Source organism: Saccopteryx bilineata, chromosome 3, assembly GCF_036850765.1.
Source record: "Saccopteryx bilineata isolate mSacBil1 chromosome 3, mSacBil1_pri_phased_curated, whole genome shotgun sequence".
Lineage (NCBI taxonomy): Eukaryota > Metazoa > Chordata > Mammalia > Chiroptera > Emballonuridae > Saccopteryx > Saccopteryx bilineata.
In genome coordinates, this window is record NC_089492.1 from 28,281,010 (window position 1) to 28,302,415 (window position 21,406).

At 34.3% G+C, this 21,406-nt stretch overlaps 1 protein-coding gene across 4 annotated transcripts in view; it reads left to right on the forward strand.

The window, feature by feature from the left end:
• ANGPT1 (angiopoietin 1) overlaps positions 1-21,406 on the forward strand; it is a 289,496-nt gene that overhangs the window by 245,657 nt on the left and 22,433 nt on the right. For all 4 annotated transcript variants that reach the window (XM_066265817.1, XM_066265818.1, XM_066265819.1 and 1 more), the window contains one exon: positions 2,702-2,868. In XM_066265817.1, coding sequence (XP_066121914.1) covers positions 2,702-2,868 — 167 coding nt within the window. The remainder of the gene's footprint in view (positions 1-2,701; positions 2,869-21,406) is intronic.

Here is a 21,406-nt window from a genome sequence, read left to right on the forward strand (position 1 = left end):
TTGATATTTTAAAGAAGGAGTGGAAAATACTGATTCACGTGTTAAGTGAGTTAAAGGAGAAACACTTCTGCTATAGTTATAATTCTATATATACTGCTCACAAAAATTAGGGAATATTTCAAAATGAATAGGAAGCAATAAAATATCCCCTGATTTTTGTGAGCAGTATAGTTAATACATATTAAATTTGAAAGGAAATAAAAGTCTTCCAAATTCTATCATCTGTGTTGAGAAAATAAGGGTTGATGTGATTTTTTTACTACCACCCTCGTACCTCTTCTTAATGAATACCGCAATTAACCAGAATCTGTTTTTTTCTGAAACAACAAAATGTAACATGTTATTGCTGGAGGTGTGTCTTCTAAATGTGAATGTGCACAAGACAGACTGGGAGCTTATTGAGATGCAGAGTCGTGGGGTGGCTCTCAAATATTTTTAGTGTGGAGCTAGGAATTTTTGTTTTGAACCAGAGCTACAGTGATTATGATTCAGTTGGGCACTCCAAGAAACACCTTTGTGAATTTCAACCAAATTATCTGCAACAGGAATTACATTTTAAGGTTACTACTCTCAATGTCATTATAAATTGCTATAGTATTTTTCTTCTTTCCTTCCTTTCTTTCTTACCTTTTTTTTTCTTCCATCTTTCCTTCCTTTCTTCCTTCCTTTTTTTTTTTTTTTTGAACTTTAATAAGACATATAGAATTCTCAGCATATGGTGCTATGCCACAAAGCCTTTGAGGATTCACAAATACCACGCAAGTTCTTTCCTTAGTGAGCTCATTGTCAGGTCAGAAGACAGACATGTAGATCAAAAATTACATTGAACTTCAAGCATTACCAAGGAATACTTTCTGAGGCAGTTGTTTAAATACATAGTCTAGAATGCCATCAGTTTCTTAGGATTTTTTATTTTCCTATCACTAACATCTAATATTAAGTGGTAGCTTTTGTTTGGGGACAACCCTTTACCCCACAAAGAAACTATTTTGAACATTTAACAACCATGACTGGGATTACTCTAAGGAAAACAATAGAGCCATATTGAAATTCAGGTGCAGAGTGGCTAGCTGGACTCACTTGCCAGCTCTTACATTCAACCTTCTGCCTTAAAATCCAAATTCATTCCAGTGAAGGATTGCAGGCCTGAATTTGCAGGTTTTCTAATTGCCATTTAAAAATAAAAATGTTATGAATATAGGGGTAAATAAGTCTTTTTCAAATTAGTGTTTTGAATTTCTTTGGGTAAATATCCAAAAACGAAATTGCTAGTTTGTATGGTAGTTTTATTTTTAATTTTTTAAGGAATCTCCACACTGTTTTCATAATGGCTGCTACCAATTTACAGTCCCATCAACAGTGCACAAAGGTTCCCTTTTTCCACACTCTCTCTAACACTTGTTGTTTGTTGATTTATTGATGATAGCCATTCTGACAGGTGTGGGGTGATATCTCATTGTAGTTTTAATTTGCATTTCTCTGATAATTAGTGATATTGAGTGTCTTTTCATATGCCTGTTGGCTATCTGTATGTCCTCTTTGGAGAAGTATCTAGTCAGGTCTTCTGCTCATTTTTTAATCAGATTGTTAAGTTTTGGTATGAAGTTGTGTGAGTTCCTTATATATTTTGGACATTAATCTCCCTATTGAATGTATCATTGGCAAATATTCTTCTGAAATAAGTCAGACAGAGAAAGAGAAATACCATGTGATTGCACTTTTAAAAAATAAATGAACAAGCCTTGGCCAGATAGCTCGGTTGGTTGGAATGTTGTCCTGAAGCACAGAGGTTGTGGGTTTGATCCCTGGTCAGGGCACATACAGAACAGCTGAAAGTTCCTTTCTCTCTGTCTCTCTCTGTCTCTCTGCTTCTCTCATAAATAAACAAACAAAATAAGAACAAAGTCATAGATATAGAGAACAAAAAATAGTAGCCAAATGAGAAGGTGTGTTGGGAGATGGGCACAAAAGGTAAAGGGGTTAAGAAGTACAAATAGCCAGTTATAAAAATAAGTCATGGAGATGTAAAGTATAGCATAAGGAATATGGTCAATAATACTGTAATAATTATGGTGTTGGATGAGTACTAGACTTATTGAAGCATCACTTTATAAGATACATAAATATCTAATCACTATGTCATATACCTGAAACTGATAAATGTATCAACTGTAAATAAAAAATTAAATTTTAAAATATGAAAATTTTAAAGTTAAAGAAGACAAAGATCTAATAATCTGTTTAAGTTATTATCTGAGCATAACTTGATTCCTGAATAATAATGAGTATACAAACAAAAACAATATTGTTAAAAATTATCTGACACTACCCTGATAATTTACTGGAAAATTTTTAATTATGTTAAAATATTCCATTAACTAGTATTTTATAAACCTTCTTAAAAGCAAGCTATGATAAAGAAGTGTTTACTTGTCAAACTTATAATCGGATTTATTTAATCCAAAAATATCTAAACTACACAGAATATAGGTTTTTATCCTAACGAGTTAGAGGTAAACCTTTTTGGAGAGAAACACAGCATAAAATTATTGAGTCGGTAATTGAAAGAAAATATGTGCCAATATGAAAGAAATGCCTTTACTTTTAAAAATGTTTAATTACTATTTGAACATTGTTAAAGACCGAGCATGAAAAGACTTTCTCTCTAAAGTAACAACTGCATCTCTATCTTCTTTCGCAGGGTTTTGGAAATCCCTCCGGTGAATATTGGCTGGGGAATGAGTTCATTTTTGCCATGACCAGTCAGAGGCAGTACACACTAAGAATCCAGTTAATGGATTGGGAAGGAAACCAAGCCTATTCACAATACGACAGATTCCACATAGGAAATGAAAAGCAAAACTATAGGTGAGTCCTCCTCCCCGGTAGTGCTCTGCGGCCTTGGGTCTGGCCCACTTAACAGTTTTATTGGGAAAGTGTGAAAAAAAGAAATAGTGAAAGCCATCCTTCAAATTGAAATTCAGATTGTTTGGCCTCTGATAATGAGATACAGAAAATCCTGGAAAGACTTCTTAAATGCTTGAAATTTCAATTTTCACAGACTGTCTTGATGTTGCCTTAAATTTTTGAAGATAGGAAATTAGATCAAGCACAATATTTTATTGTTGTTGTTACTGTTATAAAGGTTCGGTGCAGTCATACGTATAAAGCTGATGACAGAGAATTGACTCAAACTCGGTGGCTTGAAATAAATATTCCCTTCTTTCTAGAAAAGATTTATTTTCTACTCATCAGTTTTTTTTTTACCTTTCTTAAATTATTATTTTCCTATTATTTTGAAGGTGATAAAAAGGAATAAAGTTTTATGTTTTTGAATTATTGACCGAAATTAAAGTGAGGCATAATTTAGATTTTTTTAGTAAATAATGTAAAAGGCCAAAATAAATACAAATAATGGGCATCAATATACAGTCCACTATTGCAGATGTAACAATAGACAATCTATATACTTACTTGTTAACATTTCTGATTTTTTTTTCCAATGAGCACCTCATATACTAGAAAAAAAAACACATTAAAAATGGCTAAGCAAGGAATGTGGTATTGTAAATTCATTTCACAAACACTGTTACTTCAGTGTTCCAGGAACTCGGCTTTGCACTAGCCATTGCAGTCAGTGATGTGATCTCTGGTTTCCCAGACCTCCCAGGAGAGCTTTGTTATTACCTAAATCACTCAACATTGGAACATATTTCAGTTACTTTTGTATCCCTACTCATTAATGCAATACCTGGCACATAGCAGGTCACTAATAATGATATGTGCCTCAGTTTTGTAATAGGTAAATTAAACTTACAGTGATTTTAAACTCTCAATATTGTGGCTGTGCTACATCAGTCAGGGAAACAATTGTGTGCATTAAAGGGTTGCAAGCAGAATGCAATGAAAGCAACCAGGGCCTTCTGCTTTTTTTTCCAACTTGTGTGGGCCCCCTCCTCCTTTGACTATTTCTGCTGCTTATTTGTCTTTTTGAGACATACCATTCTTTAGGACTTTGAATCTACAACATTTTCATGAACACATCTCATTTTATTTTAATGGGTTATGTATGGGAATGGATCCTTGGAGACATAATAATCATTTTCTTAACAAACAGTGATGATGTCACCACATTTACAGAGGATGAGAAATAGATCTAAAGAGTTCAGAGTCCCATGGGGGGGAGTGAGGGTGTACATAATGACAACTCAAGAAACCAAAGAATAGACATTTATAAAATGCAGTGAAGTATAAAAAGAAATGTTTCCAAGGAGGTCAATATTTTGAGATTTTTATAACAAGAAAAACCACTGTAAAACATCAGGGGTACTCTTATGTAAATGTTTTGACCTGAAACTTGAAACTATATGAAACTTGGCGAACGTCAAACAGCCTGACAATAGGACTAGCGAATAATTAGTCTAGTCTTTTTCTAGGCTCCTGAAGAATTTTCTTTGGTTCCTTTCCAAAATGTCTCTCAGTTCTTATGTGTATGTGTGTGCACAAGTGCACGTGTTTATGTACGCATGTATGCATGTACTTGCAAGACTGGAGTTGTGTTAAGAGGACAGAGAGTTTCTGGCAGTTTAGGACTGTAGGCATCTGAAGTAGGAGTTAGGATGTATGGTATGAATGTCATTCTTGCATCTGCATGAGGGAAGAGTGGAGTGCTCAGCTCCTGTTTGAGTGTCCCCTGCTCTCATTGAGCATTTCCTATTCCTTCAGTACTGTGTGAATCTGATCTTTACCCATACGATGCAAAAAGATTGAAAAAGTCAAGAACCATATGATTTCATTTACATGTGGAATATATCACTGAAAGCAACAAATGAACAAACAAGACAAACAATAATTAATTGGCACAGATAACAGTATGGCGGTTACCAGAGGGAAAGGGGAATGGGGGAGGGATAGAGACAGTAAAGGGTAGAAGAGGTCATATATATGTTGAAGAAAGGAGATTTGACTTTGGACAATAAATACACAGGTGCAATATACAATGATGTACGGTATTTCCCCATATATAAGACATTCCCACGTATAAGACGCACCTTAATTTTGGGACCCGAAATTTGAAAAAAAGAATGTATTACATAAAGTTATTGAACTCAAGTTTTATTCATCATAAAATTCACACAACTCCTCATCACTGTCAAACCCCCATCTATTAGCTTGTCCTCATCTGTGTCTGATGACGAATCACTGTCTTCAACAATGAGCGCAAAACCAAGTGCAAAAAAGCAGGAAATACAAGTTAAAAAATCTACAACCACTGTATAAAATGCACCCTGTTTTTAGATGCTAAATTTTTCGAAAAATGGTGCGTCTTATACATGGGGAAATATGGTATTATAGAATTATATACTTGGAACCTACATTATTTTATTAACCAACATCATCCCAATTTAGTAAAAAAAAAATTGAAGTAAGTTTTCCCAGCTAGAATGAGGCATACACTCTGGATTCCCCCTTTTTTTTCTGAGAATATTATGAGCCCGGATAATCAAAACTATAAATCCAGAAGGAAATTAAGTAAATTCCAAACCTCTGGTTTTAATGAAAAGGAAGCTGAGGTTCAGAAATATGCAATGTTTTGCCCAAGGTGGGAGACAAACTCAAATATGGGATGTTTGACTCCTACCTAGTTCAGTGTGGTTTCCTCTTTATCACGCTGCTGTAATAAAGTTGGTGGTTCTGTCCCTCTTTCCTGCCAAGACTCAGCAGAAAATAGGTCTGTAATCATCGCCTTCTCATGCTATTGAATATTAAGATTCATGTTGGCATCAAATGGGAAATTAGAACTCATTAAAACATAGTGCTTGTTCTGGTGAAAGCTTAGTTATAATAAGCATACTATGAAATAGTGTTATTCACTCAAAGAAGACCAGACAGAAGCTTGGAAAGGGACGTGACCCCTTGTGGCTTTCCTCGCCACCTGTATCAGCACTCACTCATGCCCAGCACTGATTCCCCGGGACAGTGATCACACATCACCTCGAGTTAGAACTCCGGAAGTCCAGCTTTGCCCTTCTGTGCTTTTACTCCACTCACTGTTGTTACTCTCCAAATTAGGATGCCTCCCTGAGATAAGTAATAAAAAGTATTAATACTGACATTTCTTTAGTGTTTTATAATTTATGAAATGATTTTTAGCACTTTACTCATTCGATCCTGACCATGACTTTTTGATGAAAGTGTTCTTATTAGACACATTTTAAAGATGTAGATACTGAGACTATGGATCAATTGACCTGCTCAGACTCAACTGAAATAAAAACTCTGGAATTTATGCTGTTTTTGTTTGATATTTGTACACTTTCCTTTATTTTTCCTCTTTCAAATTAAATTCAGAAGTTCTTTGAGAGTTTTATTTTTTAATATCCCATCTTAACAGAAAGTATATTTTAAAAACTCTTGTAATAACTGTACCCATATGTATAAATCTAATTTGAAAAAAAAATCTTCCTCATGATCTAGACACATATTGACTAAAAGTATCATTTAAAAAAAGTGTCATGAATGAATAGATAAGCTTACAAATGTATATGTAATATGCATATTTTTCTTTTATCCTCTTAGGGAATTTCAAGTGATTTTCTCAGATAGAAAATAATATCTAGAGAACCCAAAAGAATATAAATAAGGAAACCACAATAATGTAAAAGTATTGCGATGAACACATCATGTGAAATAACATGTAATCAATGTGAAATTATTAAATACTTCCTTTAGAGAGGTAGTATTATCCAGATCCTCGTCATCTACACCCAAATTATTATGAAGTGTGCCTGTCTGCGTGCCTCTAGTCTTGATACTCTCAAATAGATCTTCCATACTACTGAGGGATGTTTTTTTCTAAAAAACAATCTGACTTGGTCTTGCTCTTTTTTGTATATTTCAACTTATCTACAAGTTAAAGCCTGCCATTTAAAACTCTTCATGATTGAGGCACTACCTACTTATTGAATAATACTATCATACTCTCCCCATAACCTCATCAGCCAGACATGCCTTTATTATGATTATATCCCAGTAATTACCTTTGATTTCCTTAAACCTTCCATGCTTTTATTTATGCTATATCTTTACCTATATGCATAAATCCAGCATTGGACACATCTTCTAAATCTTTTAAGATTCTTCCTTATTCCAGGATGTCTTCCCTGATACCTACTATGATAGATTCTCTGTGTGCTAAATCCATTGCCTCTGTTCAGAACTAAAGTGTTCTTCTCGCCTCCTGCATTGCTGGCTAACAGCTTATAGCCAAGGTCCCCTACATGGGCATTCCCTGTTGCCAAAGGAAGTCACATCATCCAAAGCCACTGCTCCTTCCAGCAGACAGATTATACTCAGTGACTGGTCAATGTGGAGTATAGAAAGATCCCCATCCCTCAGTTTGGGGCAATTCTGAAGGACCATCCAAGGGCCAGAACTGCACTTGAGATTAGCTGAAGTCTTTACTGTGACTGTGTATGAGCCCAACTTCTCCCTCTTCTCAGTTCTGCTTTCTTTACTTGTGGCATGGATTGATCCCAAGAGCACTCCCCTACATGTATACCTACTCTGATTTCCTAGAGAAAGGCACCCTCCTCACTCGCAGGCTAACTTGGATGCTCTGTGCTCTCATATAATCCTAACATTCTGTGGCTATTAGGTATCCACATTTTATTATAAACTCATTAATAAATGTTTTTGTTTTTATGTTTAAATAACTGTATCTCTGTGTGTGTACCTTTTCCCACTATGTCTAAGCATCTAGAGGTTAGGAAACATTTTTATCAAAATTCAAGATATATACCTAAATTAGCCAAATTATTAACTCATAGCTAATATGTGCTGACTACATAAAATGCACCAGACACCTCATATTCACGTAAGAAATCTGAGGCATAATACTATGTACAAGGTTACAGGTACTAACTTGAGTAGAAGTTAAGATACAAGCTTTGATCTCATAATTTCTTGCCATATATTTGTTCCTTAATAATATAAAATTTATTAGTAAGTTTCTAGAGTTAAATATACCCAAATTCCTATTCTAAGAGATAAAATGTTTCTTCTAATCTCATTTTTGTCTTTAATAATATGAATGTTCATGGACACATTATCTCATCTCTCTTGTTCTCAAATTTCTGTCCTATAAGTATTTGTAAAGCTCCTTGCAGCTCAGAAATTATTTTCTAGAATAGAATTACCTTTATGTACACAATTCCTTTTTATTTTATGACCCTTTTTTTTTAATTTTTTTTTAATTTTTTTATTTTATTTATTCATTTTTAGAGAGGAGAGAGAGAGACAGAGAGGGATAGAGAGAAGAGAGAGACAAAGAGAGAGAGAAGGGGGGAGGAGCTGGAAGCATCAACTCCCATATGTGCCTTGACCAAGCAAGCCCAGGGTTTTGAACCGGCGACCTCAGCATTTCCAGGTCGACGCTTTATCTACTGCGCCACCACAGGTCAGGCTATGACCCTTTAATTATATGGTGAATGATTAATTTTTTATCTCTCTAATAAATAAACTTTAGTGAGTTTCCACCTGTTAAAGGTTTACAGTGACCTTTTTCTTTTCTTGAAAACTTGACTGGTCCCAATACTTAGGGTTAAAAAACAAGTACAGAACCCCCACCACCAAAATAAATGCTTTAAAAAAATAACAGGTTATTGGTAGGATTGGAAAGATGTTCTAATCTACTGGGAAGAACTCTGGCTTGGAAATCAGAAGATTAAGAAGCTATTCAATATTGAGATCTGGGTTCACTGTCCATGAAACCAACTTGGTTGTATCAGTATTGAGTCGGGAAAACAGAGAAATGATGACTGTTATGAAAGTAAAGGATTTGTTATACAAGTTTAATTTACACAATTGTGAGATGAGCTGGAGAAGTAAAGGTCTAGAAGGTGAAGATAGAAAATCAATGAAAAGGCCACTAGCACAGATGATTATGAACTGGCATGGTAGTGGACAACCAAAAGTTTATAGAGAAATCATAGAAATCCAACATGATCGGCCACCAAAGTGAGACCACAAAGGGGTAGATCGAAGGGAAGCTGGTGCTCAGTGTAGTCTGTTACCTGGGGTTGAGCATTAAGCATCTGCTGGTGGCTCCGCAGCTGTTTATAGCCTGGGGAGGGCAAGCTAGAGGAAGAGTAAGAGAGAGGACAATCTGGGAACTGCTGGGCACCTCTGCCCTTGAGCATCGCCATATCTGATGAGACTGAAGGTTGGGCTTGCTGCTGTTCTTCCACCATCAAAACCTCACATGTCCTCTTCTGGCCACCTCTAACGTGGAGCAATACAAGGAAGGCAATTCTGGGAAACATAGTTCCCAGGTTAACCAAAGAGGACAATAGCACAATCTAGCTATACTTTGAGTGAATCACCTATTACTTTTACACCTTAGTTTGTTTGTTTTTTAATCTTGAAAAGGAAAAAATATTCTGTCTCCTATCATCTGCACCATTCTGTTTATAGGGACTGAATCAGAAAGAGTATGCAAACACATTTTGTATCGGACAAACTAAAATTCCACTCAATAATGAAAGGTATTTAGATATTAGTAATTCATTTTAATTAACCCATGATATTTATAATTGATTCAATAAAAATTATAATTATATATCTATACTGAAATCTGTCCAAATCCATCCCTAAGATCAATTCTACTGATCTATTTATTATTTTTGGGTTCAGGACCCAGTCCAGAAACACTCATTTCTTAGGTGGTCTTTTTAGTCACCTTTTACCTAGAGCAGTTTGCTATATACCCACCATTGATATTTTTTCAGAAAACAGATCAGTTTTCCTCAGAGATGTTTCTTTATGGATTTATCTGATTATTTCTTTTTGATGAGATTCAAGTTAGATTTAAAAAAAAAACAACAACAAGAATACTGTATAACTGATGTGTACTTTCTACTTTATCAAATCCAAAGGCACAAAGGTCCATTTGTCCCACCATGGGTTAGGCTGAGTTTCACTCACTTGCTCAGGTTTTGGGTTTGGTTTGGCAATGGAATATGAAGTCTCTTAAAGAAAATTCTTATTAAATATCATAATATATAAGTCACCTGAAGTTGTTCTATTTTGGTTGAAGTTGTTGTGGAGCCTAATACAATATCCCTTTGTCTTTCTTTTTGCTAGTGCCTCAGATATTTGTACAGCATTGCTTAAAAACCAACGCATCGTGTTATCATGACTAAAAATGTAAAGATTAGAAATAAATTTACTGGTACTACTTTCAGGTATGAAAAGAAAAAGAAAACTATATTAAAAATTTCTAGCCTCATCAGAAAGGCACAATTTTAGGGAATGTATGTCATTAGCTAAAGTGATTTTGCATGTTAATTTTTTTCAAATATTGATTACAGTTTTTCCCTAAAGTTAATTCCTTTATATTGTATAGTATTAACTCAATTAGTAAAGTCTTTATTATGCATAGACTAATGACAAGCTTATAGATAACACCTCCTTTGAACCAATAGAGAATATGTATTAATAAATTACATTAGTAAACAATAATGTTTAACCATTTATAATGAACACCTTATATTCCAATTAGAATCTCACTGTAATAATTATAATTCATAATTTTGAAATAGTTTTTATATTTTATTTCTATATAATTTAGGGGGATACCTTTAGGTTAGAACTGACAATGGCTATGTTAAAACCATGCTCTCGAACAGATTCCACATGAAGAGATTAAGAAAATGTTATAAACAAAATTGCCACAAAAGAATCCTTGAAAATAATTTGGCCATTAAATATTCTTTTTGCACAAAGTTGCTGCGTGCCAAGATATTTACTGGGAAGAAGTTTGATGTAGTAAGTAAAGCCTTGTACTAGGGTTCAAGAAAATACAAACTCCAGACTTGGGTCTGTAGATACTTTTCTGAAGGACCTTGGACAGGCTACTTCCCTTTTCTAAATCTCAAGTCTCCAGAAGTAAAATGAGGAGGTTTTAGTATGAAGTTTTTTCAATTCCAGAGTTTTTATTTAAAAAAAAATTATAGTACTCCTATGTCATGTATGTATTTCAAGTACAAAACAAATCAGTGTGGATTGAAAAGAATTCTCTGGAGCTTCCCATGTAAATTTAACCTGTGCATTTTTATGGGTATTGCAAAAGTTGTTTCACTCTTTTTAATGAAATGTTTTTCATTTCTCTGATCCTCTGGGTTATATGGTCTTGGCTGAAACCAGTAGCAGATGTGCTGAAATGCTAAGAGGAAATTTATTTTTTACAGAATTCTTGGACTGATCAAGGTAGCAAAAATATATATAGGAAATCTCCTGGCAGTTTCTATGCTCTTGAATTTTTAGCCCAGAAACAAAACTCAAAGTTTTAAGTAATTTCATTTGTATTTTCAGATTATTTCTCTGATTTAGGAGGTGTATTATGTTTACTTAGACTACAACTTTTGTTGTAGTTCCTAAAACAGAGAAGTAACTGTGTTATTCAACAAAATTGCATTTTATGCTCTTTAACTGAGATGATATATATATTCAAGAAGAAAAAACCATGGTATTACAAAGTCACTTGTACTTTCTTCAGGTCTTCTGAGAGTCAGAAAAAAAATCTCTTGACTTAAATGCAGCTTAATGTCAGTCTTTATAGTCTTGTATTTTTCCGAGCTGACAAAAATAAACACCCCACTGCTTTTAGATCTAAGATTCCCAGAAAGAGTCCTGCTCCCAAAAGACTAATGCTGGATAGGACTCAAAAAATGTTGTCCTAGAAACTTATAGGTTGGCAAAGGTTGCTAAAACCAGCTGGCGCTGTCTTCAGGAAATAGTCAAGGGAGATGTCATGTGATCCCCTGCTCTGGGTCTTCTTAGTGCTGTTCACTGAAAAGATGAAATCTGTATCTTCAATGAATGAATTATTTGCCATTTTAAATCCTGAAATAAAACGCTCACAAAGATTTCAGTATAGTCATGTGTGTGTGTGTTCATGCAAGTGCATAGACACGTGTGATGGGGTAGGAGAAAGGATAGATAGATAGTACAGAGGCAGACAGTTCATTACAGTGCCGTGAGCCTACTCAGCTTACGAATGAATAGGGGTATCTCACTAATTTGGAGATGTTAGAAGGGCCTCCAAGGGGTGACCTAAGTTGACATAAAAATGACAAACTGGAATTAGCTTGAGAAGTGGTTCAGAGTTGGAAGTATATGTGAAGGCTTATAAATGAGACGTATAATGTCTTAGTATGAAAGTTACTTTTTACAACATTCCTGGATTGATCAAGGTAGAAAAAAATTATATATATATGTAATTATAATTATAATATATATGATATCTTAAGCAATACCTTAAGCATAGAGTATAAGTGAGTGATGACACAAAGAAGAGGCAGACAACTAGTAACTAGTAAAATCTGGAAGACTTTGGGCTGGCAACTGGTGACAGCTCTAAAGACAGCCCATTAAAATGGTCTAGTATCACATTCCAGTAATTTTTTTCACTCAATGTTTTGATTACTCTGTTCATTAAATATGAGCAGCAGCAATTTGCAAGACATTGCATATGAAACAAAACCCTGCAGAATTCAACCTCCATCCATTCAGAGCTTAACTTCTTTTCTTGACTTGTTTTTCTTTATCGTTTAAGTCTTAACTCACTCAGGAGAGCTTTGCTTTCTAGAGCGGATGAAGAACTCTTTCCATTTGCTCTCCCTGGGCTCTGTGCATGTCTTTATTAGAGGCCTTACTTGTCATACTGGCTCGGAATTGGCTATTCCTTGTTATTAGAATACCGCATCGAGGAAAGCAGGGATCTCTCTGCAATTTTTGGCACATGTCTGGAGAGGAAGTACTTTCTAATAAATTTGTAATAGATATATCAACAAAGGCATGTTTCTGTATGCAACAAACACAACTGATTTTGACTGAGATGCCAGAAATTCAGAGACCAACACGTCAAAATGTCTGTCCGCAGAGGTTTATGGTAAACAATAGTAGCATATTATAGTATATATGTAAGATTTTTAATAAAGCACTATTCCTTTAAATTCTTAGATTGCTGCTTGATGTAGTCAACTGCTGGCTCATCAGTTTATTTTCTTTCCTCACGAAAGATACACAAGAATTTCTATGTTGTATGCTGCCAAGTAAATGAAATGTAAATAAAAGAAACACAAAGCGTACCTTATTGCTGTAGGCCAACTGATCCTGGAAAAGGATACCATGTTATTATCACTGATAAGTAATTTGTGAGTTACAGGGACTGGGTAATCTGCCTGCAATTCTGATAGCCACCACTAGGTGACAGGGAGCTTTGATTTTTATAGAATTCACTATGGATGAATAACTGAGAGTTTATCAGGAAGTATAAGGTTTAAATTGTTATAAACATTTTTTATTTATTTTTCAATTACAGTTTATATTCAACATTATTTTATATTAGTTTCAGGTGTACGAGGATAGTGGGACAATCATATACTTTACAAAGTGTTCTTCCCCCTGATATTTCAAGTACTTACCTAGCACCATAGTTATTAGAATATTATTGATTACATGTTTTGTACTTTACTGTACTATTTTGTAACTACCAATTAGTACTTCTTAACTGCTTCATCTTTTTAACCAAGTCACCTGACCCCTCTGCCGTCTGGAAACCACGAGTCTGTTCTCTGTATCTTTCTATTTTGTTAGTCCATTTATTTTGTTCTTTAGATTCCACATACAAGTGAAATCATATGCTATTTGTCTTTCTCTATGTGGCTTATTTCACTTAGAATAATACCCTCTCGGTCTATCCATATTACAGAAACTGGTAAGATTTCACTCTTTTGATGGCTGAGTAATATTCTGTTTTATGTATGCACCACATCTTTTTTATCCACTTGTCTAATGAGGGGCCCTTGGGGTGTTTCCTTATGTTGGCTGTCATAAGTAATGCTGCAATGAACATACGGCTGCATTTTATTTTCAAATTAATATTTTGTTATTTTTTTAGTAAAAACTTTAAAGTTATGAAAATAAAAATATAAAATTTTAATTACTGTATAAATTTTACAATCCTTTTTTTCTCTAGATGCTTTTTCTTTTACAAGAGACTTGATCCATTTCAACCATAAACTTGAAATCATTTTGAATAATTATGCCAAGTATCAACGAGTAGCAACACTGCATCAACTGCAAACCCTGTGTTGAAAGTAGCATCTTAACATTCAACTTCAGCTGATATTAATTGAGCACTTACTTGATTCCAGATATTTGCAAAGTGCAAATATTAATATCACAAATGCCAATATTTATGCTGGTCTGCTTATTCTCTATTAAAAGAATTAAAGCCTGACCTGTGGTGGCACAGTGGATCAAGCATTGACCTAGAATGCTGAGGTCGCCAGTTCAAAACCTTGGGCTTGCCCAGTCAAGGCACATATGGGAGTTGATGCTTCCTGCTCCCCCCCCCTTTTCTCTCTCTCTATCTCTCTCTCTCTAATCTCTTCTATAAAAAGTGAATAAATAGGCCTGACCTGTGGTGGCGCAGTGGATAAAGCATCGACCTGGAAATGCTGAGGTTGCCAGTTCAAAACCCTGGGCTTGCCTGGTCAAGGCACCAACAGGAGTTGGTGCTTCCAGCTCCCCCCCCCCTTCCCTCTTTCTGTCTCTTCTCTCTCTCTGTCTCTCCCTCTCCTCTCTAAAATGAATAAATAAATAAATAAATTTTTAAAAAGTGAATAAATAAAATAAAATAAAAAAATTAAAAGTGCTATTTTATTATCTGCTTCAGTTTGAAGTTCAAAACAATTGGATAAAGAATAATTTTAGTATTATTTACTTTTAGCTGCAAGTGAAAGTAAATGCCCTTATGAACATTTTAAAATGTTCTCATGCCCTTATGAACAATTTAAAAAAAAATTCTAGATCTGAAGATAAGAAGTTATTGTATAAACAATTAGAGGTCACTTCATTTTTATAAAATAATTATTTTAAAAGACTATGATTTAAAATCATAGATGTGATTAAATATTAAATAAATAGTTGTACCTATTTTTAGTATAATTTTTAAAGTGCATGGTATCCTTAGTAGAAGAATTTTTCAGAAAAATCTGAATATTTTATGATTTTTTAACACCCCCTAACCTAGAAGATATGCTGATATTTAGAGACATTAAGTCACTATTTTCTTGGCTTGTAAATAAATAATAATTATTAAGTATGTAGTTGTTCAATATCTGTAACTGTCTTATTTCTCTTTTAACTAGATATAGTTTTGCTTTAATCTATATAATGTCACTAAAATTACTTTCTTAAGAGTTGTTATAATTTTTTTGAAATCATACTATGCATTTATTCACTATCCAGCCAGCCAGCCTCTAAATATTTATCATGTTGCTACTATTTCCTGGTATTATTCACTCATTTTCAAACTTTGGAATTTATATAATAAACTAGGGTGCTTCTTTAAAGTGTATGCATTTCTGATCCCATATGCAGAGATTCTAATATTGGGGTAAGACCCAGGTATCTCAGTCTTACAAAGTACACCCAGGTTGTGCTAATGTAGAAATAAAACTTTAATGACATTAAAAGGAGATACCATGTTTGTTGGCCTTGTTGAGATAATGGTTGAGGAGAAGGAAGAAAACATGGGAGAGTTGGCATGAAATATAACTTCTATCTGCAATATGTTTTAGTATTTCTGGTCATTGTTTTATTTGTTTGTTTCATCCTTGTTAAATTTTTAATATTTTATTTATTGGGGTGACATTGGTTGATAGGATCATCTAGGTTTCAATGATGCATGATCTGCGTATTGCATTGTTTGCCCACCACCCAAACTCATATCATCTTCTATCACCAGATATTTGTTTTTTGATCAAAGAATCATGGACCTTTTAAAAACTTTAATGGAACTCTGGATCTTATGTCCAGATTAAATGAACAAACACAAAATTTTGCTTACATTTATGCATGACTCAGCTCCTCACACACAGTCCCTGGGTAAGAACCTTTGTCATAGGCTATAGTTCGGCACCAAAGAAAAGGCGATTAACTAGGGTTGAAGATAAATGGGGTACATTGGAATAGATTGAAGGGGCCAGGAAAGGCTTCACAGATGAACTCCTTGGAGATTTGTGAAATATGAGTATGTGTTTTTGTGAGGAGTGTTTGTTCATATGGAGGGTGGTGACAACCGAGGAAGGTCTGCACATTCAGGCCAGAAGGAACAATGTGAACAGACTTAGAGTGGAAAACAGCAAGGATCTTGTATGTAGGGGTTCACTGTGCTGCAGAGAACAGAGGGCCGTTTTCATGATAAGGAATTTGGACCCTTTCTTATTCTAATCATTAAGAGAAGTAAGCACACTGATGATTTCTGTCAACAGAAGAATCTGCTTATGCATGCAGGAGCCTTATTTGTAGAACTTATAGCAACACATTGTCCAAGTATAACAACAAAAAGTATTTCCTCTTTGCAAAAACAAAACAAAACAACAATATAAAAAAAAACAAAAACAGAATCTCAGACAATGTCTCTCCCTGGTTTTCAACATTCTACTCACCCTTTCCTCTCTATATATATATTCCTTTTGGGAATACTGGAAAGAAAGTTTCTTGCTGCTCTTTAAAGAGAAATAAAAATGAAAATGAGCCTACCTCCCTTGAACTTGTTTATAGTATAAAAAAATTTTTTTGATCACAAGTTTCACAAAGACTTGACTTAATTTTTGGTAAAAGAAAATAAAATAAAAAGCAAACCCATAAACTCTGTGAGATGGCCATTGGCCTGGTCTTTTAGGCACCGGAAGAGGGCTTGGTCCATGAGCCACACACTTGGAGTTGACTGGCAGCCACACACGATGCCAAGAGAACTGAAATACATTGGAGGGACTGTCGGTATTTTTTACAGGGGTCTTAGTGCAACATCATTCATTCTGATACTATTTTTTTAATATATTCTTAGAAACGGAAAAGAAAACGAAAAGAGCTTTATTTTATTTAGAACTAAAAACAGAGAATCTCAACATTGTATTTCTGAACCTTGGGAAATATGGTGTCATTGCAACAGATTTCATGAAAACACGTTAGCTGTTTTTGTTTGTTTTTTTAATTTACAGACTAGCGTGTACTTTCTCATCATTATGCAAAGGAACTCAGAGATAATAATAGTATGTGAAGTGTTGTTTTTTTTTTGGAGGAAGAATTTATCATGAGTTTTAAACATATACAATCTTCATGTCATTGAGAAACACTAAGAACTTTATTTTACTAGGGTTTTGAAATAGGTATCATTGTTTCCAGTGTCAAAAGTTTAAAAACTGGGTGGTTGATAAACTCATTTTGATCAAAGTTCTACATTATATTCATATTGGTAAGTCAAGGGAGAGATTTAAAGAGGGATACCTTCAAAACTTAAATATGTAGATGAAAAAATTAGTGTACAATTTATGCACTTATAATGAAAACTAATATATAAAATAATCAATGGAATTAGAGAAAAACATGAAAACTGCATTTTTTGAGGTTTCTTATTACTTGGGTTGATGTTTTCTGTAACCCTGGAAATTCATCTTTCTATTTTTTGTGACAGAGACAGAGAGGGACAGATAGGGACGGACAAACACGAAGGGAGAGAGATGAAAAGCATCAATTCTTCATTGCAGCACCTTAGTTGTTCATTGATTGCTTTCTCATATGTGCCTTGATCGGGGGGCTACAGCAGACTGAGTGACCCCTTGCTCGAGCCAGCGACCTTGGGCTCAAGCTGATGAGCCTTACTCAAATCAGATGAACCCACGCTCAAGCTTGTGACCTCAGGGTCTCCATCCTGGGTCCTCAGCATCCCAGTCCGACAGTCTATTCACTGTGCCACTGCTTGGTCAGGCAAAATTCATCTTTTTTAATAACAGCACAGATTTCCATGACTGTCACTATCTCAAGTATTTATTTTACCTTGCACTGAATATGTTCAAGGATATGTAACATGTCTACCTCAGTGCATCTGAGGATTAAGAAGCAAATAAGATAATGTACCTCTTCCTACCATAATGGTTAGGTTAATATACACAAATTCAGGTGATTCTCCAATGTTCCAATTTTATCTGAGAACAAATGACACCAATTAATGAGGCGTGAATGTGATAAGGAAAGTTTCAGGAAATAGAAATGCGAGTTAAGGGTTGGTCAGCATGGGCGATATTTTCATGGGTTTTTCTCACTATCAATTATGAGTAAAGAATGGGGTAAAACATGCTGGATTCAGCCAGTAACACACCCAATTATATGGCAAGAAAAATCTGGTTTCTCAAAAGATTGGAATTTTAATTTATTAAGGAATAAACATTTGAATTAAAGAGTCAGTATTTGGGCACTTGGGTTTAAAATAAAGTAGTCCTTAATCAAGATAGCCAGTCAGCAAAGCAGCTTTTTGGTGTTTTATTCTTTGTACTTGGCATTTGCTTGCTTGATAAGATTAAAAAAAAAAAGAAATGGACCTTATGGATTTGAGAAAATTAGTTCTTTTTATATTTAATGTCTCCAGTTTATTCCCTAAATGCATGTCTTAATTAGCTATGTCTCTATCATTTTCATCAGTCTTAGTAAGCTTACACACAGGTCTATCAATGTTATATATACTGACATTGGGTTACTTTATTGTCATTCATATAACTCATGTATACTAAGCTATGGCATAGATTATGGTTATTGATTAGAGAAGTTTAGTTTCTATGTTTAATTTTTATAATATTTATCAAGTATTTATATGTGACAGTCTTTTTAAGCACTAAATATATATTACCCACTTTAATCTTCCTAATAATGATAGAAAGATGTCACTGCTATTAGAGCCATTTTGCCCATGAGGCAACTGAGGATCAGAAACAGCAGGAGACAGATTTCAAACCCAGACAGTTAAGCTCCAAGCTGTTCTGTTATCCTGCCCTTCAAGACACAGAGTACTCTTCAGAAACTAATGTTTCTCTCAAGACACAGTCTCAGTCTTCAGAAGCTATTTCATTTATTTATTTATTTATTTATTTATTTATTTATTTTGTGGGGAGTGGAAAAAGGAAAAAAGAAAGAATTTTGGGTAATGACTTTATTGTCAGTTATTTCCTTCCTTTATATTTATTTTGTACCAACCACATATCTGCTGGTCTTTATGTCTTTTTAAGGTATTTTTAAACCTCATGTCCTTAATTCTTCATTAGTCAAATTATAAATTAATACGTCTTTCAATCCTCCTACTTCCACCCTGTTTTTAAACTTCTTTTGTACTTTCTTTTCTACTTATAGATTTATATCTATGACTACAGATCATTGTCATCCAACTACCATGAGCATTTATTCACTTATTTTTTCCTAGGTGCACTAACTTTGCTCATATATTTTCTATCAGTTTCTCACATATTCATTGACAGGATCTTTCAAGTAAGTAAATAATTCTGTTTACTTATGAACACTAGAGTGACACACTATCAAACAATGTTGCACATAATGACACAGATTTAAGAGACTCTCCTCCAACAGAGATCCCAATCCTAAGATTTAATATTTGGCAATAAATCCTCTCTCTTGTAACAAAAAAGATAAATCTTTTGAAAAAAAAATTTTAATGATTACTCACGTTCCAGATGTAATTATTCCATAGAATGGACACAAGTATGGATATAGGTCCCTTTGTAAAACTGGATGGTCTCATTGCTCATATAAACGTTCTAGGATTTATTTTAATGGGTTATTTTATGAGCTATTTCTTCAAATGTCTTTTGGCATCTATGAACTAATTCCATTCTCATTGTGGCAGTGCCCCAATATGATTTGAGCAGACCATTAAGTCAATAATATTTCAAACCAGAAAAATAATGCTCATGGACTTGAATTGTAAAACATTACTAGAGATAAAATATTACTATGTATAAATCATCTCTTGCGAGAAATAAAACTTAAATTCTAAACACTTCGAACTCTTCATAACTGACTCAATGAGTATTTACTGAATATTTGTTATGTATATAGCATATGTAGTTAACAAAGATGGCTAAGACATGAATACATACCTTTTTTCTTGCACTACTAATTATTTGTATACCTCCCAATGTCATCTTCATAATGCCAAACAAATGCTAATGTTGTTGGAGGTGTACAGTATGGAAAATACTGTTTTCTCTAAATATAGATTGACAGGAGAAGTATTTTCTTTATTTTAAACAGAAGATGCTACCTATAACATTTAAACTCAGTTCAAAAAGACATTCTGTGACATCCTTCTTTGCAAATGGTGCCCAGCCTTTTCTGTAGGGCAGGGACATGGCTGGGTGGGTAGTTAAAGCAGACAGCCCTGGAGCAGCAACCAAAGGACAGCAGAGTTGGAAACTGTCAGATTGAGTCATTAATACCAGGCTCTGAAGGAGAACCATGGGGTCATTTTGCATTTTCTTCAAGTAATTGTAAAAAAGACAAACTAGTTCCATATGGTAGCAGGGAGAGAGTGCAGAGCCAAAATAAAATCTGCTCGACTTGTCAGTACATAAGACCTTAAAGTTCACATATCTGAGAGAGTCTGTCTACTGTTTAAAAGACCTGAAACCAAACTTCAATTTGTCATACATACAACTCCCACTGCCTTGGATAATGAAAGGAACTCTGTCCCCTGAAAATAGTGAAGATGAAAAAAATATGAGAAGTATGTTGGTCTCTTAAGTAGACAAAATTAATGAGAAACTGGATGCATGAGATTTGGGCTGCCTATTTTAAAGAAAAGAAAGTTACAGAATTATAGAATTACTTATATGGTATAGTTTGAAGTCTGTTCTTCCAAATAGAAGTCATTATTGTCCTACATTCATTAAGAAATATAATATAATCTTTATTAAAATTACTTTTTAATATTTGTAATCTTTTGACCCTCTTCACCCATTTCTCCCACTTCCCACCCCCTGTCACCTCTGGCAGTGACCGATCTGTTCTGTACTTCTGTGAGTTTGATTTCATTTTGTTTTGTTTTAAGATTCAATATATAAGAAAGATTATGCAATATTTGTCTTTCCCTGACTCATTTCACTAACATAGTATCTTCAAAGCCTTCCATGTTGTTGCAAATGGCAATATTTATTTTTTTATGACTCAGTAATATTTAATTGTGGTATGTACCACATCTTCCTTACCTAATTATTCATTGGTGAATACTTTGGTTGTTTCCATACATAGACTATTTTATATAGTACTGAAGTGAAAATGGAGAGGTGGAGAAAAGAGAAGACTTGTACACTCTTAGTGGGATATTAACTGACGCAGCCACTATGAAAACCAGTATGGGTATTTCTCAAAAAATGATCCAGCAACCTTGCCTCTGGGTATTTGTCTGAAAAAAAATGAAAGCAACTTGAAAAGATATATGCGCCCCCATGTTCATTAAATTTCTATAAATGAGAGAAAAGGAGTAACT